This window comes from Acytostelium subglobosum (assembly GCF_000787575.1).
Source record: "Acytostelium subglobosum LB1 DNA, scaffold: scaffold13, whole genome shotgun sequence".
Taxonomy (NCBI): domain Eukaryota; phylum Evosea; class Eumycetozoa; order Acytosteliales; family Acytosteliaceae; genus Acytostelium; species Acytostelium subglobosum.
In genome coordinates, this window is record NW_012236520.1 from 41,424 (window position 1) to 66,022 (window position 24,599).

Genomic DNA, 24,599 nt, shown 5'->3' on the forward strand with positions numbered 1-24,599 from the left:
TAACACTCGAGTGTGTACAGATCATTCAATCAATCAATCAAACAAACATGATCTGGTTTACTTCAATCACATTTCCATTATTTGTTCTGTATATTTCAATCACATTAGTTGTTGCTTTCCAAATTGGAAGGATCATATATAATAAGTATGTTAAGTCCAGTTAGGACCAGGACCTGAAGCCTAAGCCTCAGCCTCAGCCTCAAGCCTCAAGCCTCAAGCCTCAGCCCACACTCACACTCACTCACACTCAATATTAGACATAAGAAGTTCTCATTCAGGTTTGGATTCTTGTTCCTTGGACTGCTATGGGGTGTTCTGCGATCAGTGTTCTGGCTGACATTCTACGTGGACACTAATGGACTGGTCAGCAATCTATTGCTCAACATACCAATCAACATCCAGTTTGCCACCTACTCATTGTTGGTGCTCTTTTACGCACATGTCGTGCATCGTAAGACTTGGGAGCAGTCCACCAAGAAGTTATTCACTATAATCTATGTCTGTGTCAATACTGTACTCCTTGTACTTCAATGTGGTATGTATATATAAATGGAATCATTCCATCCCGGATAATATCTGACCTCAATCCAACCCACCTGATCAATCAAAGTTTGGATCGCATTCGATTATAAGGACTCACTCAATCAACCGACACCATCATCGAGTGGCAGTGGTAGTAATGGCGATTGTGGAGGCGCAACTGACCAGCAGTTGAACCAGATGGATCAACTGATGTACATATTGTCTGGTGTTGTCTTCCTTCTACTCGTCACAATCTTGGCAGTATATGGATGGAGACTAAACAGGATAATCAAGTCTACAAAGAGCGCTGTAAATATCACAATGATCATGATACATCACTTGGAATGGAGTCGATGGAACATTCACTCACTAACATACCTCCACACCTGGAATCATTCCACTCATTCCACTCAATCATTCTTTTAGCAATTACAATCACAACTTCCAATGTCCATTATACCAATCACATTCATAATATTCCTTTGCTTCACATCAAGATGTGTCTTTGACTTTGTCTCTGCCATTGGAAGCATTCCAAGCATTGACCTCGGATGTGTAAGTATCCAATCCATCAATCACACTCACACTCATGGTATCATTCCATCCACTTACTCACTCACTCACTCAATCAATCAATCATATAGCAATCACTGGCACAGAGTATTATAGTCATTGTTATGTTCTTCATTTGGGAAATATTACCATATATTCTGATACTTGTACTATTCTGGAGGATACCAACGACTCAGATCGGTGGTCTGCGCAAGAGCAATCAGTACTACCCATCACCGACCACTGGACAGGCGCCACCAGGCCGCGTGATCACTCACAATCAGCAGCCAGGCGGTCCTGGCACGTCTGTTTATGGACCCACAGCGCTACGACTCTGACGAGGAGACCACATCGCTACTATTCAAGAACAGTCCTGCGCCTGCACTCTACAATGGCATCAATAATTCACCATACTGTACAACGCCAATCGAGGCCAACAATGACGACTATGGAGATGACTCTGGTGGCCATCAGCCATCCTTCTCATCCATCGGTTCCGTCTAAGACATCACCATCCATCAATACATACCTCTCCCCCTTCCCCTTTATCCTTACTTCATTCCTTCCTTGTCCTCGACTGACTGACCCATCAATTGACACCATGTTGTGGACCAAATTGTGTGGGTTTGATTGGGCCTCAATCTGCGAATCGTCACACTTCGCGTGTGAGTGTGGGGTTGGGCTTGATCAGTCGATCCATCGAAGGGCACCGGATCATTTTAATGTGAGTATGATGAAGATCATCATTGATGAACACTTGTTACCATCATTATTAAGTAAGTTAGTAGGGTTAGAATAGAGATAATAATAAGTAATAAGTTATAAGTAATAAGAAATGGCAATGAGTACATTGAGTGCATTGCTACTTTGTTTGGCAGTGTACATTGGAACACTGTCATACTATCCACCGTTGGGTCTGTTCACACATAGATTGACACCTGACATTGAGTTCCGACCATTCATCACTGGTCCCATACCAAGCAGAGAAGGTCCATACGCACCCAACCAACTATTAGAGGCCAACACTCAATACATTGAACTAGGTATGTGTACCATCCATCTGATCAAACAAGATTGATTGTTACCATGTGACTGACTTACACATTACACAACAACAAGGTATCCATGAGGGACCAGAATCAATCACAATTAACAAGAGAGGTGATGTATACTTCTCATTAAAGTCTGGAGAGATTAGATATATTGAGGCACCAATCACACTTAGTGCACTGTATACCAATGGTTCCAATGTCATTCATGAGAGCAAGACATTGTTCCATGGAGGACGTCCACTTGGTATCCACTTTGATCATGATGATAACTTATTGGTGGCCGATGCAGTCAAGGGTATGATCTTGCTCGCCTTGATGTATCTCATTCAATCACTGACTCAATCTATCAATCAATGACTGTAGGTTTGATCCGTGTGGACAAGGATACAAAGGAGGCTACACTATTGGTAACAAGTTATGGTGGAAAGAAGTTGACTTTCATTAATGATGTTACATCAGCCCCTGATGGAATGGTATACTTCTCAGACAGCTCATCAATAGCTCCAATATATGATAGTCAAGGTGATTGGAACACTCAACTTCCATCAATGTTCTCATGCATCAGTTCAAATCCCAATGGAAAGTATGTCATATGACAGGTCACCAGTCCTATCCAACTACATGTGATATCACTCATTCACTCACTAACTCACCAACTCTTAACAACTAGACTACTCTCTTACAACCCAAAGACTAAGGAAGTCAAAGTGCTCATTGATGGATTGCAGTATGCCAATGGAGTGACAATGGATCAGAACAATGAGAGTGTGTTTGTCGCAGAGACTGCTACATTCAAGATATGGAGATACTGGATATCAGGTCCAAATGGTATGCAATCGAACGAATGAATGAGTGTGTGAGTGGCATGGTTCCTGACCCATCCATCAATCAATCAATCATAGCTGGAAAGGCATCAGTGTTCATAAGTGACTTGCCAGGCTTCCCAGATGGAATTAGACTGGGCCAGGATAACAGACTTTACATTGGTATTTATGGTGGAAGGACCTGGATACTTGACTTTTTCCTTCAATATCCAATGATCAAGAGGTCAATCTTTAGACTACCATTCTTTGTTCCTCCCATCAGTCCCCCATTTGTTGCCATTGCCAACTCCAATGTAAGTTGATTGAATATTGATTCGGTCACTGGAACCATCACTGACTCTACCTCACTCAATCACTAGACTGGCGACATCATTCAAACATTGCAATCTGCCAAGAACTCACATTTCAAGACAGTGACATCTGCAATGGAGAGGGATGGATTGGTCTACATTGGAAGTAAGTTTGATTGATTGATTGATTGGATTGAATGGACATGGATACTAACACCATCCATGTTATAATATTAGACTTGTACAACAACTTTATTGGAGTGTACAACATCAATGCCACCAACAAGTAGTGATCGGGGTGTCCTCTGTGAGGAGGAGTTACGTTATACATACACCACCTGCCCTGCCCTGCCATGCCTTGCACTGTGACCATCCATCCATCGCCAGGACCATTAATAAAGTCAATCCTTTGACAACAACATTTACAACTTCTTCTCAGCTCTAAGCTTCTCGTACAGGAAGAGTGATGACAGGGTCTTGCCATCCGGACTTCTTCTCCAAAGCTCGTCAAAGGGCACGACGTGCAGGGTGATCGACTCGTTCTCAGAGAGACATCCAGTGAGTTTGTTCTGCAACTCATCGATCTTGGCCTGCTCCAGCGTGTCGCGGAACAGGAACAATCTGATGAACTCGTCACAGCCACCGGGACTGGGGTACATGCCCTCAGCACTGTCGCCAAAGGCCAGCTTGGTCATGTCTATCAGCCTGTCCTCAGTGACATCGATTCCAGTCTCCTCCTTCATCTCCTTGGCGGCCACGCCAGCAAAGTGTCCACTGCCATCGAGCATGCCGGCGGGGATCTCACTGTATGCGAATGTGGCGGCGGGCACTCTAGTCTGCACCGTTAGCAACGAGTACTCCTTGCCAGTCTCCTTGGAGGTCAGAATGACCAAGATTGCCACAGATCCACCTCTACAAAAGATGATACCTGGCACAGGTCTCTTCTCTGGCAGCGCATGTACCTCTGCCTTAAACTTCAAGAATCCTACATTTGGTCCAAACATATCAATCGATTGAATAAGTATCGAGTTAACCTTCAACTGATCCTGCTTATCCATCTTCTTGATCCACTTTTGGAAGTTTGGTGCATTCACAGCCTGTCATTATCATTCATTCATTCATTGAGTTAGTATCATTCAATCATTCAATCATTCAATCAATTAATCAATTAATATACATTACAGTCTGGATTGGTACATCTAGTGATGGTACCAGTGTGACGGGTACATTCTCACCTCTGATTGATACTGTGGTTGATGCAGGTGCGGTTGTTGTAGTGGACATGTTTCTGAAATAATGATGTTGTTGATGTTGGTGATGATTGAAGTTTGATAATAATGATGTTAAAGTTGTTATTCTATTCCTTGTAAGATTATTATAAATATAATTATTTGATCGAATATACAAAGCTATCATTCTAAATGAAGGTTGATGTTGTTCAAGAAGCCAAAGCAATATCTGAACCAAAACTTTGAAAAGACACACAAAAAGACCTAGAATCAACCACTTTCTCCATTTCATCTTCAAAAACGACAACGTTGGCACCTTGTTTGTGCCTCATTTTTCATTTCATTTCACTCCAACTCACTAACTTATTCACGCATTCATTCACTCATTATTACAAGTACTTCTAAGTTATTACTACGTGATATATAAACATATAAAATAAGGATGTCTGCACAAAAGGTCGTTATGGTCACTGGTGGCACTGGTCTGGTTGGAAAAGGTATTGAAGCCTATATCCAACAACAGGGCGATGCGAGAAAGGATGAACAGTGGGTCTACTTGCGATCGGCAGACGGTGACTTGAGATCATTGGAGCAGACCCAAGCCATCTTTAGGAAATACAAGCCAACCCATGTCATTCATCTTGCCGCCCGTGTCGGAGGTCTCTTCTCCAACATGAAGTACAAGGTCGAGTTCTTCCGCGAGAACATCGCAATCAATGATAATATATTGGCCTGTTGCCATGAGTTCAAGGTATGTCAGTGATGGTCAATCAATCAAATACAGCATATACTCATTCATTCGATCAACAGGTTGTCAAGTGTGTATCATGTCTGTCAACTTGCATCTTCCCAGACAAGACTACTTATCCAATCGATGAGACTATGGTCCATAATGGCCCACCTCATTTCTCAAACGAAGGCTATGCCTATGCCAAGAGAATGATCGATGTGTTGTCTCGTGCCTACAACGCACAGCATGGCTGCAAGTTCACTACTGTCATTCCAACCAACATCTATGGTCCACATGACAACTACCATCTGGCTGACAGCCATGTCATTCCAGGTTTGATTCACAAGACCTACAATGCCATGAGTGAGTATAATCAATCAAGATAATCAAACAACTGACTAACATTGTAATAATCATTGATAGAGGATAACACTGACTTGGTCATCTATGGTACTGGTAAGCCACTGCGTCAGTTTGTCTACTCATTGGACCTGGCCAAGTTGTTTGTCTGGGTGTTGGACAAGTATGAGGAGTTGGACCCAATCATTCTATCCGTTGATGAGGCCGATGAGGTTTCAATTGCCGACGTTGCTCACACAATTGCCGAGGCAATGAACTTCCAAGGAAAGATTGTCGTATGTATCCAATCATTCAATCATTCAATCCAATCAATCAATCATCATTACACAACACTAATCATACATGTGCCTCATTATATAACTTTAGTTTGATACAAGCAAGGCTGATGGTCAGTTCAAGAAGACAGCCAGCAACAAGAAGCTTAGATCACTTTACCCAGACCTGACCTTCACACCAATGAAGGAGGCAGTCAAGGTCAGTGCTCAATGGTTCATCGATAACTATGCCACTGCTCGCAAGTAATCAATCAATCAATCAATCAACATCACTTTTGGCTCTGGTCATTGCCAAATAAACCCAATGAATGCATTTCCCGTCCATTTGAGCACAAGTCAGTTTGTATGTTTGTGTGTGTTTGTGGTAAAGTTGAGAAATTGGAAGCTAGCAATGTTGGGTGACGCGTCACTCTGTGTATTTCATTCTAGAACACACAATATTGGATCATTCATTGTTCTATTGTTATAATAATATATATATATATACAGTATTAGTATTGCGATTGTACATAGATATAGGCGATACTGTGGAGCCACACAAAAACACAGATTTATAAATCCTACTTTAATATATAATGGATGTTGATAGTCGTTCAACATATGTCTCACGTATGTTATGATAATGATATGCATGCACTCGAACAGCAGCAGCTGCAGCAGTAGCAGCTACAGCAGTAGTAGTGATTTGAACACAATATATTGATCAATACATACATTGATTGGATACATAAACATACAGAGAATGGAACAGTGACAAAGAAGACATTCTGGAGCATAAAGACAATAAGAGAGTACTTTTGGTTCATTCTGAATCAGATTCTAGCATTGTATGTACAACATAACAAAGGAGAGAGAAGATTCATTGTTAACATTATCGTTCATTTGACTCAAACGTTTATTTAGCTTCCACACATTGGTATCAGACCCTGCCACAGAGAAATATAAGAACAAGGGAAGAGGAGGAAGCGATGGTTTTGGCGGATATGGTGGAGGAGGTGGTGGAGGTGGCGGAGGATATGGAAGAGGTGGAGGCGCTGGCGGCGGTGGCGGTAGAATGGGCACCATGAAGTCTATACGTATGTGTAAACAACATCAATAACAACATCAACTCGATCAACCATCACTAACTTTAGAGACACATATAGCATCCTGCACAGTGCGAAGTGGGTGATCAAGATAGGTTTAGCGCATAGGATCACAATAATACCTATGTGCTAGACTGAATCAATACCGTCAAACTCTTGATACGAACAACCTCTGGGTGGCAATCCAAACAAACAAGTCATCACAAACAATCTTGACTTGACCTGGATTGTTACTCATTGTAATGAACTCCAACATCTCAACCTTTAACAAGGCGGTTTTGGAATGAAACAAACAGCATCGTATAACACAACAGGAGCACGACAACACGCGATCAACAATCTTTAGCACCAACAACAACAACTACTAAAACTACTACTTCACAAGAGTTGTGTACATAAATCTACAAGTTACAAACTCATCATCTCATTACCATTCCCTGTCTTGTCCTGTCCTGTCCTGTCCATCCTGAATTAATTAATTAACCTCGTTGATAGGCTTTGCACACGCTAAACATAGACTAAAACAAGGTTGTCAAGTCGTGTTGTCTATCCACCAAAGACTCCCTCGTGAACACAACAACAGACACTACAACTACAAGTATTTCTTACATTCAATGAAAATTACCCATCAAAATTGATCAAAAAACATAATTTATTTTTAAAATTGTTGGGTGATGGCTGTTCAACAAACCCATTCCATTCTGCTTCAGCAACAACACTCATCCTTCAACAACAACACACTTCATCAATCTAACTCACTCACTACATCATAAAGTCTAAGACTAAAAGATATAATAATACATAACATATAATATAATGACTGATACTAACTACCACTTTGGATTGGATGCTGATTTGGCTGCCAAGAGAGAGGCTCTCTACGACAGCAACCTCGAGAAGGACAGCATTGCATACATCGAGTCCACCCTTGGTGAGCCACTCCCAGCTGGCAAGTCCTTTGCTGAGGCCCTGAAGTCTGGTGTCATTCTCTGCAAGTAAGTATATGATACTACCTACTCCTCCTTCTCCAAGTATGATGCCAACCATTCTTTCAATCAACCAATCACATAAAGGTTTGCCAACAAGATTAAGCCAGGTTCATGCAAGAGCTCCCCATCTGCTGCTCCATTCGTCCAGATGGAGAACATTGGAAACTACCTCGCTTTCTGCAGAGGTCTTGGTATGGCCACCACCGACCTTTTCATGACTGTTGACCTCTTTGAGGCCAAGAACTTGAACCAAGTCATCCAGAACATCCAGGCCGTTAAGAGACTCGTTTCCGGAGGTGGCAAGCCAAGCGCTGTCCCAGCCAGACCACAGTAGAGCATTGTTCCAAACAAAGATGGAGAGAGTGATGAGAGAGAGAGAGAGAGAGTGAGAGTGGAGGGTGATGAGAGAGCAATAACAACAACAAGACTGGAGGAAGGAAGGAGGGCTGCTGGAGTTGGAAGTTGTGAGAACTCTGCTCTGCTATAACATTGACAACATTGATACTAATACTATACCTTCACCAATCAACCAACAGAGTCCCAATCAGCACTGGTCCAACCCCAGGTTTCTGTGGATCATGTGGCACCAAGGCCACCGCTGGCGCCAAGTTCTGTGGATCATGCGGAGGAAACCTCTAAGCATCCAGCCCAGTAACAATAACGTCCAACAACCAATCAAAAAAACAACCAAACAACCAATAAAGTCACCTTTCTCCTCCTGTATCACTTTATTCCAATGTGTCCAGCTTCAACTACTACTGCTTGTGCTGGCGGTATTGGAAACACCCTCCTCCTCTCTTCCAAGCTGCTCAGAGTCGTAGTTGGAGCAGCAGAAGAAGTCATTCTGGAGACGTGGATGCTCGGGCTTGAATTTACAGACGCGCATGTTGGCAAAGAGTCGATTGATGTGTGGCCACTGAATGCGACCAGTGAGAATGAGCAGTCGGGTAGAGGCGTGTGACAGCGCCTCTATGCTCAGTGCCACCTTTTCAATGCACTCTTGGCTGAGAAAGGGTGGATCAAAGCAGATGTAGTCGAATGATTGTTTGTAGCTCGCTGGGAAGCCAACTGGATCCCTGTAGTCGTAGAAGCGGAACCTGTCGCCAAACACTCCGAAACGCTTATCATACTCAAACAGATGGTAGTCCAACTGCTTAGACAGTGCTTCGTCTTGATGTACTGCTTTGAATATAGATGGTGTCGATAGGAACAGCACTCGCTTCTTTCCCTCTCCCTCTATCTCTTTTGCTATAGTCTCTGCAACATGTTGTGATGTTGATGGTTCGTACTATGTATGAATGAATGAATGGATGAATGAATGAGTACTCGAGTTGTGCATTACGATCCACTGCGCAGCTGCACGTACCCAAAACTGAGAGAGGTTCCAATCCTCGCCAATGTCTGTTCCCTGTTGTTCTGTCTCTTGTTGAGCAGATTGTTCTTTCAAGAACTGCTGTAATACAGCCAATGTGTCAGGTCTCAAAGACAAATCATCGTCATCGCTGTCAGCCATCTATTTATCTATTATTCTGTGTATATATGTTTAGGTAGGGTTGTGCGACTGACGAATGAAACGAAACAAGTGACATCCTCGTCCACATCATTGGCAGATTTTCAAAAGGAGTTGCTGTCAACTCATCAACCTCATTAATTAATGTACATACATTCATACAACTAACATACAAATATCATATTATTCGTCCATTCATTCATTCATTGTACTACAGATAATAATAAGATGGCAGAGTATAAAGGTGGAGAGGGAGACGGTATGAGGATAAGGATGTTTGAGAAGAAGAGAGAGAATGAAATGAAGGAACTCAATAAGATGAAGGAGAAGTTGAAGGAGGAGGCAAAGAACTCTGTAGTCAGTATAAGCCAGAAGTTTGAATCTGGTAATGATGCCAACAATGTAATCAAGACAGGCGGTCTAGTATCAATGAACGAGTTTAACAAGCAAACAAACACTGCTAGCAACAGCAGTAGTACCAATGAAAAGAACCCAGCCAATGACAAGAAGAGAGAGGCTGCAGAAAAGGCCGATCAACAAAGGAAGAAGAAGAAACAAATGATTGCAAAGAATACTCTATCGTTTGATATGGACGAGGAAGAGCAAGAAGAGGAAGAGCAGAAGCATAAGGAAAAGAAGACCAATGATACAACCACTGTAGCACCGAGCAATGGCGAATCATCTGCGACGGATGAGCAGCCAACGGTGGCAGCCACAAGTACAGGCACCAGCAGCAAGCCAAAGATGTTTGGAAAGAACCCATTGGTAAACACAGACTTCTTGCCAGACCAGGAGCGAGAGGAGTTTGAACAACGCGAGCGCGATAGACTAGCGCGCATCTGGACTGAGGAGCAAGAAAAGATTAAGGCAGAGGTCGTAGAGATCACATACAGTTATTGGGATGGCAGTGGACATCGTAGACAACTTCAATGTAACAAGGGTACCACAATCGACAAGTTCCTGGAGCGTGTCCGACAGGAGTTCAAAGAGTTGAGAGGTGTAACTGTCGACCATATGATGTTCATCAAGGAGGATCTTATAATACCACATGTATGTACTGCTACAGAGTAGTAGACACTATTGTCTCATCCAGTTCAGTTTTGACTGACCTCTCTATTTCCCGTCCCATCAACCAATCAATCTTTCCAGAACTATTCATTCTATGACCTGATCGTTGAGAAAGCAAGAGGCAAGAGTGGACCTCTATTCAAGTTTGATGTACATGATGATGTTAGACTAGTGAGCGATGCTTCTGTTGAGAAGGATGAGGTAAGTTCCCTTCCATCCATCAATCCACCTTTCAATCAATCATTCTAACATGTTGATTCATCCTGGTGTGTAGACACATGCTGCCAAGGTAGTTGAGAAATCATGGTATGATAAGAACAAACATATCTTCCCAGCTTCTAGATGGGAGGTATATGATCCAACCATTGTCAGACAATCCTACACTATATCCGATAAATTGACAAAGCATTAATGGAGTAATTTATAATTTCCCTTATTGGAGTTGGTCAGAAGAATTAGACTATGTGGCATGATATGACCATGTGGCATAGTTATAACATTCTATTATTCGACATTATTGATTGTCATCAGATATTTGATATTTGATGGTATTCAATGATCATTCTCCAGCATTCTCATCACCCAATCACACCTGGCGATGTCCAAAAAAGTGAGCTTGTTTTGGCTCGCAACGTAGTCGACGTTGAGGCAAAGGGTGTGTGATGCTGACACGAACCAGACCCCTTTTATTTTTGATTGAATGACGAATCTAATCAATCTATCATTCATCTATCTGTTTTGTGTACATATAAATATATTATACATATAATTAAGAATGGTTGTAATCAGGAAGAATATAGTATTGGCGATGTTCACCGTCATCTTCTTGATTGGATCAATCACTATTCTTAGTTTCGATACCAAAAGACCGACAGAGCCACCAAAGATATCTATTAAGTGGCAGAATGTATTAGTATGTACATTGATTGATTGATTGATTGATTGATTGATTGATTGATTAGTGACTCACTAATACATGTACACAACAACTATATACAGGTCAGTAACATAACAAAGAAGGTTAGAGATAAGGATACATTTACAACAAAGAATACTCAACATCAACAACATATTCCTGGTGGCGACGTGGAGACACCACTGGGTACATCTACTATTACGATAGCGGCTGCACAGACATTGGGATTGGATGATGCTGCAAACAATGGAGTGCCAATGATCGAGGATAAGAATAAGGAGGGAGGCGGTGGCGTCGGCGAGGAAGTGAACAAGGGCGACGAACAGCAACAACATACGACCAACAATTACAAATTCAATCCATTCGATAGGACGAGACAGTCGTACGAAGAGAATCGCGATAAGAATATCGAGCGCGCCAATGCAGTCAGGAGCGCGATGAAGTTTGCCTGGGACAAGTACGTCCAGTTTGCCATGGGCTGGGACGAGCTGACTCCTCTATCAAGGAAAGGCAAGAACTGGTTCCATCTCGGACTCTCCATCGTCGATGGCATGGACACACTCTACTTCATGGGTCTGGAAAAGGAGTTTGAGGTTGCTCGCGAATGGATTGCCACAAAGCTTGATCACAGGATCGATACTGTATGTTTGATTGATTGATTGATTGATTGATCACTCGCTCACATCACATATCATAACTGTAGGGCGAAGGATTGTCTGTGTTTGAAGTAACAATCAGAATGCTTGGAGGATACTTGGCGATGTATGAACAGACAAAGGATAAGATGTTCTTGGACAAGGCTGAGGATATTGGAATCATTCTGCTGCAAGCATGGCCAGCGGGAGCAGCATTCCCGAACACCTACATCAACTTTGCCAAGGGCACGTCAAAGATCGCACCCTGGACAGGCGGCTGCTTGATCTTGGCTGATGTCGGCACGCTCTTCATCGAGTTCACACACCTGTCCAAGGTGACAGGCAACCCGATCTATAACGAGAAGGCGACTACGATCCTGGAGCGTCTCGACTCGATGAATGGTAAGGTCGACGGCCTATTCCCCATCTATCTCAACCAGAACTCGTTCTGCGTCGACACGCTCTCGATGGGCTCGATGGCCGACTCCTTCTACGAATATCTGCTCAAGATGTGGATGTACACTGATGACAGCCATCCCCAGCACGACATGTACAAGAGGATGTATTTGGACTCGGTGGAGGGCATGCGCAAGCACCTGTACGAGGTGTCAAAGAAGGGCGAGGGCTTCCTGTCCATCAACAAGCATGGAACAAAGACACACACAATGGAGCATTTGGCGTGCATGTCAGGAGGCATGTTCGCGCTGGGCGTCGCCGCCAACATCTCTGGCGATCCCGAGCTCAACGCCATCCATCTCGAGATGGCCGAGAACATCACTAACACATGCGTGCAGACCTACTTCAACAGCAAGACGGGTCTGGGTGCCGAGACCACCTACTTTGACCCAGCGGACGGATCACATCAGATCTACGGCCATCTGGGCGAGGCCAAGTACATCTTGCGTCCAGAGACCGTCGAGTCTCTGTTCTACCTATGGCGTATCACTGGCAACCCCAAGTATCAAGACTGGGGATGGACTATATTCCAATCACTGGAGGAACACTGCAAGACACCCAATGGATACGTTGGTCTCAAGGATGTTAACAATCCAGCCAACAAGGATGATATCCAACAATCATTCTTCTTAGCAGAGACTATGAAGGTATGTTCCCTTATTTGATTGGATTGGGATTGATTGATCGATCAGCTTACTAACAAACTACTATCTCATCACATCCAGTACTTCTACTTGCTGTTTGCAGACTCTAGTGTAGTACCATTGAGCGAATATGTATTCAACACCGAAGCACATCCCATCCCCTACAAGAAGGTTTGGTAGGGAGCTGTGTAGTATTAATAATAATAATAATAATAATAGTATCCACCTTTGGACGAGGAAATCCATCCATCCATCCATGATTGTGTTCAGGGGATTGATCATAGGTTAGTCAGAGTCATCGCGGTCAGAGTCATCACTACCATGATCTCCACCACGCCCTGATGCTGTATTGATATAGGTTCCGCTGATGTTGTTGTTGCCGCCACGGTTCTGTGACAGTGATGTCTCCCAACGCTCTGCCTTGGGCTGGGGGATGATGTCGTAGCTCGCCAACAATAGCTCCAGATCCTCCTTGACAAAGTTGCGCTCCAAGTCTTCGGTGATCGGTATGAATGACACCAATAGATTGCCTCCAATGTATACCAACAGCGAGGGCAGTGCCTCATCGTGATAATCAGCCTTTGCCTCAGTCGATAGAATCTTGAGGAACTTAATATGTCGATACTTAATAGCCAGTTGTGACAAGTGTTGGTTCAACGCAATGCACTCTGGGATGTACTGTTGTACATGCATGTATGTGGATTAGTATTGAGAGGGATAGTTCCATCCAGTTATAGATTGATTGATTGATAGACGTCCACACATACATTCTGATAAAGATGTACAATTACAAATACATGGGGAGGCTCGTTGTCAATCTCTTCGACGTACTCCTTCTTGTTGATCTGCTTGAGGAATCCGAATGTCTTGTTCTTGGGCATGGCAGGGTGTTGGTGTTGCTGTTGCTGCTTTCTGAACTGTGCCAGACGCTGCTCCTTTAGTCGTTTGAGATCTTCATCCTCCTCATCCTCCTCCTCTTGTTGCTGCTGCTGTTGTTGATTCGCAGGGTTATCCTTCACAGTGACCGCCATCTTTTGTACCATCTGTTTCCTCAACTCCTTATCCATTACAAACTCCTGTCTCTTCTTCTCCTGATGCTCAGCATAGTCTGCCAACACACCCTTTACACCTGTATTTCCTCCTCCACGTCCCGCCCTATTCATTATCTGTTGTGGCATAGCATCCTAAGTATGATGTATGTTAGTGTTAGGGAGTACCATTAATGATGAGCGTGACCAACTCACTTACCATTGTGTCTGAAGGTGGAGGGATGAAGTCTTCTAGATCGCTACCAGCATCATCGTCAGCCTCATCCGCACTGAACTTTTCATCGCCACTATCATTCAATCTTTTATCATCATTATCATTAGAGTCACCAAAGAAGAATGGTAACTCCTTCTTTGCTGCATTACTTGTATCACTCATTGTTATTAAAATATATCTGTTTGGTTGAATGCCAAATGAATGAATGAATGAAATGATTGATAAGAAATGGGCCACTTCTCAAATTTGAAACTAACTTCAACTTTCGTTCATGTTTCTCAAAGTCACTCACTCATTCATTCATTCATTCCAACTTGTACACTTACTTGAATATACATACATACACATACATATACAATGTCATTCTCGGCCAACCAATCGGCACATTCATTGATCAATGCTCTCAAGCAGCAGCAGCAGCCAGAGACCGAAACCTCTCTGGCTGTATCTAGCTTGACAGACCTTCTGACATTGACCAAAGAGTCAGATGTAAGGGATTACATTGGTTCAGAGACAGATGTGATCAACCAACTCTCGGCATACTTGGTGGCACAACAACAGGATGCGCTCAACACAGTATCATTGGATCATACAAAGGTTATGTTATTGGGTACAAGATTATTACGTAATCTATGTGCTCAGAATGCTGACAATCAGAGGAGGATCATACTATCTGGTAGCACTGCTGATGCACTGATCACATGGTCAATCAATCAATTGGTCAACACTACCAACTCCAATCAATACACTGCCACCATTCAACTATTGATCAACTCAATCGTCTCCAACAATGACACTCAATCACATCTCTGGTCACTAATCTTCCCCTCCAAGCTCGAGTAAGTTTGTTTGATGTTGTTGTTGTGAACATATGGTGACTGACCATCCATTACCATTACAGGGCGATATTGAATGGAGTGAAGGAGGACGCTGTCAGACTATCAAGTGTATTGATGTTGTTGTACAATCTTGTGTGCAACAGTGATCAGAGACGCAGGGATCTGGTGAATGGTGGTTTCAGTCTGTTGCCAGAGATTGCCAACTCGATTGAACGATTCAATCAGGACACTGATGATCATCATCAACTATTCCATTGGAGTCATCTCATCTTCAAATCATTGTTCCAAGCTGGACAACACTTTATTGAGCTCTACACTCAGTTTGGCGATGACAACTTTGCAAAGACACAGCCACAGCTCAAGGACATCAAACAACATCCTATCTTCCAGGGTGTGTTTGGTGAGGATGGTGTCAATGCACAGCAGCCACAGGTGGACGACCATGAAGAGGTGGTGGAGGAGGACGATGATCACATGGCTGGAAGAACAAACAAATACCAGGTACTATTGCTGAACTTGTTGGATGCCATGGTGAACAAGGAGAAGCATGTCATGGACTTTGTAGAGAGCGATGCCATCATCAATCTTGAGTGTTGTGTCTTCCTTTTGAAGGAGTTGACCATACTCTACAACATGGACTTTAAGCGCAGCGGTGCCGCCAGCAATGTCAAGACCGTTACACGTTTGAATGAGCATGATTTCAGTGCCATCTACTTCATCTTCAAGATATTGGCCAATGTCTCATGCTACAGTGATGAGATGTTGAGTGTCGTTCAATCACTCGGCGATCAGAGAGATGATCTCAACACTGTGTTGAGAAAGAATGGCCTGGTCGCTGTGTGCATTGGTACACTCCACAGCAATCCTGAGCCCTCATCATCGCTCCGCGAGCAAGTGAAGGAGGCGGATGAGAATGCCCAGGACAAGGACTTCAAGAAGGAGATCATCAGAATACTTGGCAACCTGGCCTACAAGAACAAGGGCAATCAAGATGAGATCAGGGAGCTTGGAGGCATACATCTAATCCTCAATCATTGCAAGATTGATCCAAACAATCGATGTAAGGGTCTTCCAATTCTATCTTACTTGATCAAACTAACAAGGCACTCTCACCCTCATGTATAGACATCAAGGAATGGTCAGTATTTGCAATCAGGAACCTCTGTGATGAGAATCCAGAGAACCAGGCAGTGATTGAGAACCTTAGGATGCAAGGAATTGCAAACACTGAGGAGCTGGACTCACTTGGAATATCCATTAGTGTTGCAGAGGGTGGCGCACTCAAGTTCAGCAAGACAGACAACAACAATCCCGATGTGAATGAGATGGGTATCTAAAGAACCCCCTCTGTCAGCCAAAGGCATCGCATTGCATGAATGCTGCGTAGTCAACCAACATCACACCATCCAAGTGATTGAAGCTACGCTCAGCATCATCAGGTGGACCATACTCAAACAGAGATGGACACATTGTGACCATGATTGGCACATCCGGATGTGCACTGCATTGATTGATTGTTAACATCCATGGACATTCCAATCAATCAATCAATTGCAAACCAGCTGGAACTGGTCAACTTCTTGTGTACACAAGATGACCAAGGAGTCTAGTTTGTTCATCATCCACCATCTAACAGGGTCTTCCACAACCGAGGTCGTTTATCCATCTCGTCAGTTGGTCATCCAATCAATAAATCACTCTACAATCGCATATATATTATGTTAGGTTCTGTTTGTTCTATTATTGACACTGTAGTTCACTGTTGATTTAATACCCATGGACGAGGTGAGAGGAACAGGCTGGTTAATATTTGATTTACCTACTTGAGTTCCCTCATTTACTTCAACTCTGATCAAATATCTCAGGGATGATGATGTATGCAAAAATGAGTAGTTAGTGGGAGGCAACAAAGGCGATGTTGTCATTGCCCAGACGGAGCGGAAGTGTCGTATTGAACGATTCCAAAGTCTCCAAGTCAACTCTCTCATAGTAGAGTTCGGCACCATATCCAAGCATGATGACATAACCATTCACGTCATAAGTGAATGGAGGGCAAACGAAAAGGTCTGGTAACGCTAGGAGAGGACTCACATAGACCTCTGTGATGGTCAACTTCGGTTACCAACCATCGACTATATTGAATGTTTGACTTAATGATAACTACAACCTTCAATCACACCAAAGTAAATGATCGATTGTCTTGTGAATGAACATGTGACCTTCTCACCACAACTCAGTGCATGTCCATTATTGATGTGATTGATTATTGGTAGCATGGGCTTGACGAGTGACAATCCATTGGCCAACCAACCAACCAACTATTGTCGTAGCTTTAATGTGGATATAAGGATGTAAGCATGTCAATGGTGTTTGATTGTTACTTTGATCAGCGAATCTAGATTCGTTCGCTCGCCACGTTGCCAACTTTAGCCAACAACACATGACCATGACCAAGACCATGACCATGACACAACTCTATTCGATCGATCAATTATCCTCTTCAATATCATCAAGGTCTTCGGGCAGGTCATCGTTTCCAAATAGACTCCAGTCGACTTGTGCTGCAACATCTTCGAGCTTGGGCTTGACGGTCGAGGCAGAGATGTTTGATGTCTCCTCGCCCTCCTCCATGAACTTGGAGTCGGACAGGATCAGCGTCGAGTCGATCTCAAACAGCTGACGACCCGTCAGTTTGTTCAACTTGCTTGCGGCGACCTCCTTCTTCATTGGCTGCATCTCTGCCAGGAATCGCTTTCTCCACTCCTTAAACGTGTCAATTGTCACTGGTGTACCTTCAAATACGTATTCCTCTTCCTCTGATGATGACTCCTCTGCCTCATCATCCTCCTGTTCTACCAAATCAGTATTATTGTTGTCCAACCATTCTTTGATTGTTCCAGCCTTAAATGATGATTGAGTGTAAGTGAGTATGTTTGAGGCCATGTTCATTGTCAACTTGATTCGACTCGATGATGCATACCAATATAAATATCATTGATGTACCTATGTTCTCTGTGGCTTGATTGTTTACATCTGAAATGAGTCCTTCTATTCTATCCTTTGTCAACTTCTCAGTTGGTATCAACTCGATAATTGGTACTGAGTTGGGATAGTCTGCTGTATATTTAATGTCTAGTATCACACCAACTGTATAATCATCATCATCATCATCATCATCATCATTAGTTGTGTCATATGTTAGTGAATCTGTATGCGCATTCATCAACGCGTTGATGACAATAACAGCAACAATGATTATCATACCATGGTTGTCTTCTCCACTTGGGTTTGGCAGTAGAGTTATCTGTATATTATCATCGTTGATCACTGTGAGAGAGCGAGTGAGTAAGTGATAAGAGAAGCATTCATTATGAGTCTTAGATAAATTGATATTAAGCTCAACCTACCTTGAAAGCTATCCATATAGATGGCACCAAGTGCCTCTATCTCCATCAGTTTCTCCTCAGACATGATTGATATATGTGTATATATATATTATAAGTAATAATAAAGATATATGTGTATGTGTATGTGTAATCAATCAATGAAAGCCGTCATCACAAGATTCATTCATACATCCAAAGTTGGACTTCACCACACCTCAAAGAAGACGAAGCCGACGAAGAGACCCTCTCTCCCTTTTGAATTTAGTTAGCACAACCATTAGTGATAAATATATGTATAAATATATATATATATATACATCAAACAACCAAGTTATAGTACAATTTGATCATTCAATCAATCAATCAATCATTCATTTATTCAAACAAATATTATAGTTGGGGTAGATAATAATACTTGTGTCCCAATAACAAAACAGGCGATTCGAACACAAACATGTTGAACATCACCAAATCAATCAATAAGTTCTTCTCACACACCATTAATCTTCGAAGTAGTACTATTGCGCAGTCATCACCTTTAACCACATCAACTTCATTCTCACTGAGCCCTCAAAGAAGAAGTACATTCAATTATAACAACCACTTACTTGTAAACATCAACAACAACAACAACATACATATAAACTATCAATCATCATATTACAAATCAACATCAGTACCAACAACATTAATATCATTATCAAAACAAAGACATCAATACTCTACATCAACAACAACATCAACAACAACAAATAATAACAAGAATAATAATAATAAGATGTCTGAACAGATAATACAAGCGATAAAGTTTAGATTGGCCTCAAAACCAGAGGAGATTGAACCACGTGTCAATGCTTTGATCAAGTCACACGACGAAGCTCTAAAGGCAATCATCGATATTCCAGTCGACAAGAAGACCTTTGAGAACACCTACGTCGAGTTGGATCGCATCGATAACATTTTCACACTAGAGGAGCACTCTTTGACATTCCCTGCCAACGTCGCCGTGTCCAAGGAGCTGCGTGACGCATCCAACGATGCACAATCCACGCTGTCAAAGTACCAGATCAACACGTTCTCGCGTGTCGACCTCTACCGCGCCTTTGCCGACTTTGTCGAGGCCAACCCCAACTACAAGGACGCGCTTGACGCCGAACAGCAGCGTCTGGTCACCAAGACATTGGAGGCCTTTGAGAAGAATGGTCTGCAATTGCCAGCCGAGAAGAGAGAGAAGCTAAAGGAGATCAAGTCCGCCATCAGTGACCTGTCCATTGCGTTTGGCAAGAACGTTGCCGAGGACAAGTCCAGAAATGAGTTCACCAGGGAGCAGCTCAAGGGCATCCCCGACGACATCATCGACTCACTGGAGCGCACTACCGACGGCAAGTTCATTGTCACTTGCAAGGCGCCAGAGTACATGCCCGCGATGAAGTACTGCGAGGTGACTGAGACTCGTAAGAAGATCGAGTATACCTATGGCAGCAGATGTCTCGACACCAACGTGGACATCTTGAGCAAGACACTCAAGCTGCGCAGGGAGGCAGCCGCACTCCAAGGCAAGGAGGAGTGGAGCGCCGTCGTCACCCAATACAACATGGCCAAGTCTCCAGCCAACGTCCGTGCATTCCAAAAGAGAATGATCGAGCTCCTCAAGCCATACGCCATCATTGAGTTGGAGAAGTTGAGGTATGTACATTTCTGGATTAGTTGTACGCCAATCCAATCACTCACCAATCACTCCCTGATCACTCAGTCAACTGAAGGCACAGGATTATAAGGAGAGAGGCTTGCCATTGCCCGAGCCAGAGATCAAGTCGTACGAGTATGGATATTACAACAATATGATGTTGGTCAAGGATTACAGTGTGGACAACAATCTCGTCAAGGCTTACTTCCCATTCGAGTTGGTGTGTCAGGGAATCTTTGATGTCTATCAAGACCTGCTTGGCGTCAAGTTCCAGGAGGTAGCGGCACCATTCGAGTTGTGGCATCCAGAGGTCAAACTCTACTCAGTTACCGACAGCACTGCCAACGGAGAGCTCATGGGCTACTTCTTCCTGGACCTCTATCCACGCGATGGAAAGTATACTCACTTTGCCGTCTGGCCCTCGCAGCCCGGCTTCAACCGTCCCGGTGCACGTCAGCTACCCGTGCCCATCATGGTGTGCAACTTCACAAAGTCCACCGAGACAGCGCCCTCGTTGCTGACGCACGACGAGGTCGTCACCTTCTTCCACGAGTTTGGACACGTGATGCACAACATCAACACGACCGTCAAGTACTCCAACTTCTCGGGTACAAGCGTGGAGCGCGACTTTGTCGAGTGTCCCTCGCAACTCTTTGAGAACTGGTGTTGGGATGCTGCCGTCCTCGACAGACTGTCTGGCCACTACAAGGATCACTCCAAGAAGTTGCCAGCCGACCTCATCAAGAAGATGCTGGATTCCAAGAACCTGAACATCTCACTCTTCTACCTCCGTCAGTTGCTCTTCAGTAGTTTCGATCAGAGAGTAAGTTCGGTTGATTTGTCAGATTGATTGATTGATCACGACACTAACATCCATCTATCCATCAACTCTCAGATTCACTCCAATGATGTTGATAGCTTTGAAAAGACAGAGGCCATATGGGCAGAGATGGCAAGGGATATTGCTATGATCCAGAACCAACCTGGCACCAATCCAAGTGCTACCTTTGGTCATTTGTTTGGATACGATGCAGCCTACTACTCGTACATGTGGAGCGAGGTGTTCTCGTTTGATATCTTCTCCAAGTTCGAGGAGCAGGGTGTCATGAACAAGGAGCTGGGCAAGAAACTCAGAGATCAAGTGTTGGCTGTCGGTGGATCACAGGACAGCAATGTCACACTCAAGAACTTCCTTGGTCGCACACCAGATGAGAAGCCATTCTTAAAGTCAATTGGACTTGGATCGTCCTAAAGAGATTGTAATAAATACAGTCCAATGGATGGATTATAATGTTTATTGAAGTGATTCATTGATTAGTTGATTGATTGATCGAGGTTCGATTGATCATGATTACTTCAACAACTTGTAGTATCCCTCGAGGAATGCAGTCTCCTCCTCTGGCTTGCAAGGGATGACAGGGTAGGATTGTCCTTTGTAGATGATGTTGGATACGAATAGCTTGTCGAGTGCTTCCTCCAATCCCTTGTTGACACCACGCAAACCTTGGCAGACAGCCTTGCCCCAGACAAAGTAGCCCTGGATGATCTCCAGAGACCAGGCTGCTGGAGCGTTGTTTATAATGTCGCTGAGATTGTAGAGCTTGTCGGCCATCTTGACGATCTTGGCCTGCTGGTGGATGTGTGGGGCGTGCTCGATCTGATGCCTCTTGCGATCGACCTTTGAGAGCTTCTTGTCATCGGTGACGTCCATTACCAGCTGGGCTACATGTGCTCCAAATGTATCGATGAGCTCCTGCTCAGTGGTGGCAGTGTCCTCCACAGTGTCATGCAGCAAAGCGGCTTGAATAGTGGCGTGATCATAGACCTTTCCAATGTTGATCACGTTGCATGCTACACCAATTGGATGATTGATATAAGGTGAGTTATATTGGTCCTTTCTTCTCTGATCTCTATGTTTGATTGCTGCAAACTGAACTGTATGCATCAGTTCTGCAATTATCTGTGTTGTTGTTGTTGTTGTTGTTGTTGTTGAGTCTGTTGTTGACATATCTTATTTATATTGTTTAGTTATAACTATGATTATTAATTAATTTGATTGGTGATGGGTCACCTTTGTCCTTTTGTGTTCAAAGTTTTGTTTGGAAGTTACAGCTTTCTTCCAATTTTCATCACAATGTCATTGACTTGAGATAGATTGGAGATTGGCGTGGCTGTACCAACGTAGTCCATGGAATGTTGGTAACAGCAAAGGATTACCTTGACAACATTCGAATGACAAGTCCAACCTCAAATGCAAGACATAAGAATCAATCAAACTGTAATTTACAATTGTTAATTATTGATTGATTGATTTACACAAGGTTGTGGATAAGTTCTGAAGGAGGTCAACGACAAACTCCAACTGCTTGTCCATTGATATGACATGGAATGGTGGAACGTGGACAAACAATGAGTGAACACGACCTTGACTCTGTTTCGATAGTGTCAGTGAATGGTAGCTAGTGTGATGAATGATTGATTGATTGATTGATTGATTGATTGATTGATTGATTGATTGAATACTGTTAGAGATGATTGGGTCAACATTATGAACAGAATATATACATACTAGATATAATTACAGATGAATCTACCTGGATCGTCTGATGGCTGTACCAAATGCTTTGGTGACAAGTTGCTGACAACATTGGTTATGGGTATCGATGTTACATTATGACTGTTTGTATCATTGGCATCGATTGATTCATTGGCTGGTTGCCATCCACGTTCATCAGGAACTCTAAAGTTGGCCTCTACGAATGATTGAATGAATGAATAAATGAGTGATTGAATGATTGAATGAGTGATTGAGTGAGTGAGACTTACCATTCCATCCACAACGTTCAAGACGGAATGCTTGAGCATTGCTGTCTACGCCAAAGTGTATCTATCATTGATTGTTCGGGGGGAAGGTATATATAACCATCGTATCATGGAGGTCAGCAACAACACAACAGTTACAAAGCTTGATCATATTATAAAGATCATTATGACACATACCAAAGTGATGTGGTCGTTTGGGTACTGCTGTGCCAGTTGATCGATCTTCTGCTTTGCAGACACAGCAGACACTTCAAGTATGTCGACTCCAACTATATCAACTACTACGCTGCACTGTTGTTGTTGTTGTTGTTGTTGTTGGGCAGACCTAACAGTATCAACATCGATTGTAATTGGCAATGATGATGATGATGTTGTTGTTGTTGTTTGTTTATAATGTTGAACGATATTGTTCATTAAATGTGTAGTTGGATTATCCTCTACGCCATTGAACTTGCCAAAGCCAGTTAGATAGAACTTCATTCTCTACCTCTCTCTCTATCTCTATCTCTCTGAACAACTAGTTGCGAACTGAACAGTTCAAGTCAAGTTGGCAATATGATATTTTCAAGTAAGTGTCATAACAATCTTATTGGAATACATCCAATAATGAGGGATCACTCATCACCCTTACACCATTGATTGATGAACAGAGTAACTATGTTGCTTCCCTTTAACTACTGATGAATTTGTTTGACGTAATCAGCAGAAAGACATATCAATCGATTAAATTCAGAGGGTATGGTGGTCATTCGTTTAGGGATTTACTTCATTCAGACTTGTCTGTGTGAGTCATTATTTATCTGTGTGAGTGTCAAACAATTCTTCTTCGATTCATTGAACTGACACCCACCTGAGGTATTCGGAATTTCAGGGGGTAATTTCTCTGTGGGGATATTTGTGCGTGAATGATGAAGGTTACAGGTCTGAGATAGTTGTAGACGTGATTCATTTAATTAATTTCCCAAATTATTAAACAAACAGATAATATTGTTGTTCTATAGATCATATACTATCTAATCATATATAATATATCTTATACAAATATAATTATACGATCATTTTGATATCATCTACATGTACTATTATTACGAGCATTTTTAAGACATGTCAGGCGTACCTCTTAGAAATACTCCAACCAGGATACAGAAAAAGGACTATAAAGAGAGAATGGAGGAAGTCTTTAAGGAATTGCACGAGGATAATACAATACAACATAAACAGTTGGCACTAAAGTATGATGTCAGGCCAAGCGATATATCCAAGGCATTGGCCAACAATGGCATCCCATCTACCAAGCGACTATTGGAGGCGGAGCAAGAGGATATGCTTGTCAAGGAGATAGAGATGTCGTTTGCACATTACAAGCCAATGACAAAGAGACAGGTGAAAAATCAAACAAAAAAAAAAAAAAAAAAAAAAAAAAAAAAAAAAAAAAAAAAAAAAAAATCGGATGACTGGTGGAAG

General features: G+C 42.8%; 14 protein-coding genes across 14 annotated transcripts; 8 read left to right on the top strand and 6 right to left on the bottom strand.

The window, feature by feature from the left end:
- Positions 1 to 47: 47 nt before the first annotated feature.
- On the top strand, positions 48 to 1,409 carry SAMD00019534_066700 (hypothetical protein; the record flags this gene model as incomplete). Its single annotated transcript, XM_012897782.1, has 5 exons — positions 48 to 145; positions 258 to 535; positions 611 to 831; positions 949 to 1,077; positions 1,167 to 1,409. Coding segments are annotated over 5 exons (969 nt in total), but the record flags the coding sequence as incomplete, so codon positions are not given.
- A 506-nt stretch (positions 1,410 to 1,915) lies between these two features.
- On the top strand, positions 1,916 to 3,530 carry SAMD00019534_066710 (hypothetical protein; the record flags this gene model as incomplete). The annotated part of the gene is made up of 7 exons (XM_012897783.1): positions 1,916 to 2,117; positions 2,194 to 2,421; positions 2,490 to 2,709; positions 2,797 to 2,954; positions 3,029 to 3,243; positions 3,310 to 3,406; positions 3,478 to 3,530. The coding sequence occupies 7 exons, from the start codon at positions 1,916 to 1,918 to the stop codon at positions 3,528 to 3,530; spliced, it is 1,173 nt and encodes a 390-aa protein (XP_012753237.1).
- Positions 3,531 to 3,662: 132 nt separating this feature from the next.
- On the bottom strand, positions 3,663 to 4,524 carry SAMD00019534_066720 (hypothetical protein; the record flags this gene model as incomplete). The annotated part of the gene is made up of 2 exons (XM_012897784.1): positions 3,663 to 4,337; positions 4,423 to 4,524. 2 exons carry the CDS (start codon positions 4,522 to 4,524, stop codon positions 3,663 to 3,665), a joined length of 777 nt encoding a protein of 258 aa, XP_012753238.1.
- A 387-nt stretch (positions 4,525 to 4,911) lies between these two features.
- SAMD00019534_066730 (hypothetical protein) lies at positions 4,912 to 6,081 on the top strand (the record flags this gene model as incomplete). The annotated part of the gene is made up of 4 exons (XM_012897785.1): positions 4,912 to 5,220; positions 5,280 to 5,562; positions 5,623 to 5,834; positions 5,926 to 6,081. 4 exons carry the CDS (start codon positions 4,912 to 4,914, stop codon positions 6,079 to 6,081), a joined length of 960 nt encoding a protein of 319 aa, XP_012753239.1.
- A 328-nt stretch (positions 6,082 to 6,409) lies between these two features.
- On the top strand, positions 6,410 to 7,005 carry SAMD00019534_066740 (hypothetical protein; the record flags this gene model as incomplete). Its single annotated transcript, XM_012897786.1, has 4 exons — positions 6,410 to 6,443; positions 6,574 to 6,661; positions 6,738 to 6,910; positions 6,968 to 7,005. The coding sequence occupies 4 exons, from the start codon at positions 6,410 to 6,412 to the stop codon at positions 7,003 to 7,005; spliced, it is 333 nt and encodes a 110-aa protein (XP_012753240.1).
- Positions 7,006 to 7,735: 730 nt separating this feature from the next.
- On the top strand, positions 7,736 to 8,544 carry SAMD00019534_066750 (hypothetical protein; the record flags this gene model as incomplete). Its single annotated transcript, XM_012897787.1, has 3 exons — positions 7,736 to 7,914; positions 7,993 to 8,238; positions 8,445 to 8,544. Coding segments are annotated over 3 exons (525 nt in total), but the record flags the coding sequence as incomplete, so codon positions are not given.
- Positions 8,545 to 8,656: 112 nt separating this feature from the next.
- On the bottom strand, positions 8,657 to 9,421 carry SAMD00019534_066760 (hypothetical protein; the record flags this gene model as incomplete). Its single annotated transcript, XM_012897788.1, has 2 exons — positions 8,657 to 9,196; positions 9,275 to 9,421. The coding sequence occupies 2 exons, from the start codon at positions 9,419 to 9,421 to the stop codon at positions 8,657 to 8,659; spliced, it is 687 nt and encodes a 228-aa protein (XP_012753242.1).
- A 225-nt stretch (positions 9,422 to 9,646) lies between these two features.
- Positions 9,647 to 10,898, top strand: SAMD00019534_066770 (hypothetical protein; the record flags this gene model as incomplete). The annotated part of the gene is made up of 3 exons (XM_012897789.1): positions 9,647 to 10,468; positions 10,568 to 10,687; positions 10,761 to 10,898. 3 exons carry the CDS (start codon positions 9,647 to 9,649, stop codon positions 10,896 to 10,898), a joined length of 1,080 nt encoding a protein of 359 aa, XP_012753243.1.
- A 363-nt stretch (positions 10,899 to 11,261) lies between these two features.
- Positions 11,262 to 13,317, top strand: SAMD00019534_066780 (hypothetical protein; the record flags this gene model as incomplete). Its single annotated transcript, XM_012897790.1, has 4 exons — positions 11,262 to 11,399; positions 11,486 to 12,043; positions 12,106 to 13,140; positions 13,219 to 13,317. 4 exons carry the CDS (start codon positions 11,262 to 11,264, stop codon positions 13,315 to 13,317), a joined length of 1,830 nt encoding a protein of 609 aa, XP_012753244.1.
- Positions 13,318 to 13,422: 105 nt separating this feature from the next.
- Positions 13,423 to 14,562, bottom strand: SAMD00019534_066790 (hypothetical protein; the record flags this gene model as incomplete). Its single annotated transcript, XM_012897791.1, has 3 exons — positions 13,423 to 13,815; positions 13,905 to 14,321; positions 14,386 to 14,562. The coding sequence occupies 3 exons, from the start codon at positions 14,560 to 14,562 to the stop codon at positions 13,423 to 13,425; spliced, it is 987 nt and encodes a 328-aa protein (XP_012753245.1).
- A 3,164-nt stretch (positions 14,563 to 17,726) lies between these two features.
- SAMD00019534_066800 (hypothetical protein) lies at positions 17,727 to 18,710 on the bottom strand (the record flags this gene model as incomplete). Its single annotated transcript, XM_012897792.1, has 3 exons — positions 17,727 to 18,140; positions 18,220 to 18,566; positions 18,647 to 18,710. 3 exons carry the CDS (start codon positions 18,708 to 18,710, stop codon positions 17,727 to 17,729), a joined length of 825 nt encoding a protein of 274 aa, XP_012753246.1.
- Positions 18,711 to 19,403: 693 nt separating this feature from the next.
- Positions 19,404 to 21,564, top strand: SAMD00019534_066810 (hypothetical protein; the record flags this gene model as incomplete). The annotated part of the gene is made up of 3 exons (XM_012897793.1): positions 19,404 to 20,311; positions 20,379 to 21,135; positions 21,208 to 21,564. The coding sequence occupies 3 exons, from the start codon at positions 19,404 to 19,406 to the stop codon at positions 21,562 to 21,564; spliced, it is 2,022 nt and encodes a 673-aa protein (XP_012753247.1).
- Positions 21,565 to 21,669: 105 nt separating this feature from the next.
- On the bottom strand, positions 21,670 to 22,269 carry SAMD00019534_066820 (hypothetical protein; the record flags this gene model as incomplete). The annotated part of the gene is made up of 1 exon (XM_012897794.1): positions 21,670 to 22,269. A coding segment is annotated over one exon (600 nt), but the record flags the coding sequence as incomplete, so codon positions are not given.
- Positions 22,270 to 22,608: 339 nt separating this feature from the next.
- Positions 22,609 to 23,615, bottom strand: SAMD00019534_066830 (hypothetical protein; the record flags this gene model as incomplete). The annotated part of the gene is made up of 4 exons (XM_012897795.1): positions 22,609 to 22,771; positions 22,882 to 23,065; positions 23,139 to 23,199; positions 23,313 to 23,615. 4 exons carry the CDS (start codon positions 23,613 to 23,615, stop codon positions 22,609 to 22,611), a joined length of 711 nt encoding a protein of 236 aa, XP_012753249.1.
- Positions 23,616 to 24,599: the final 984 nt, after the last annotated feature.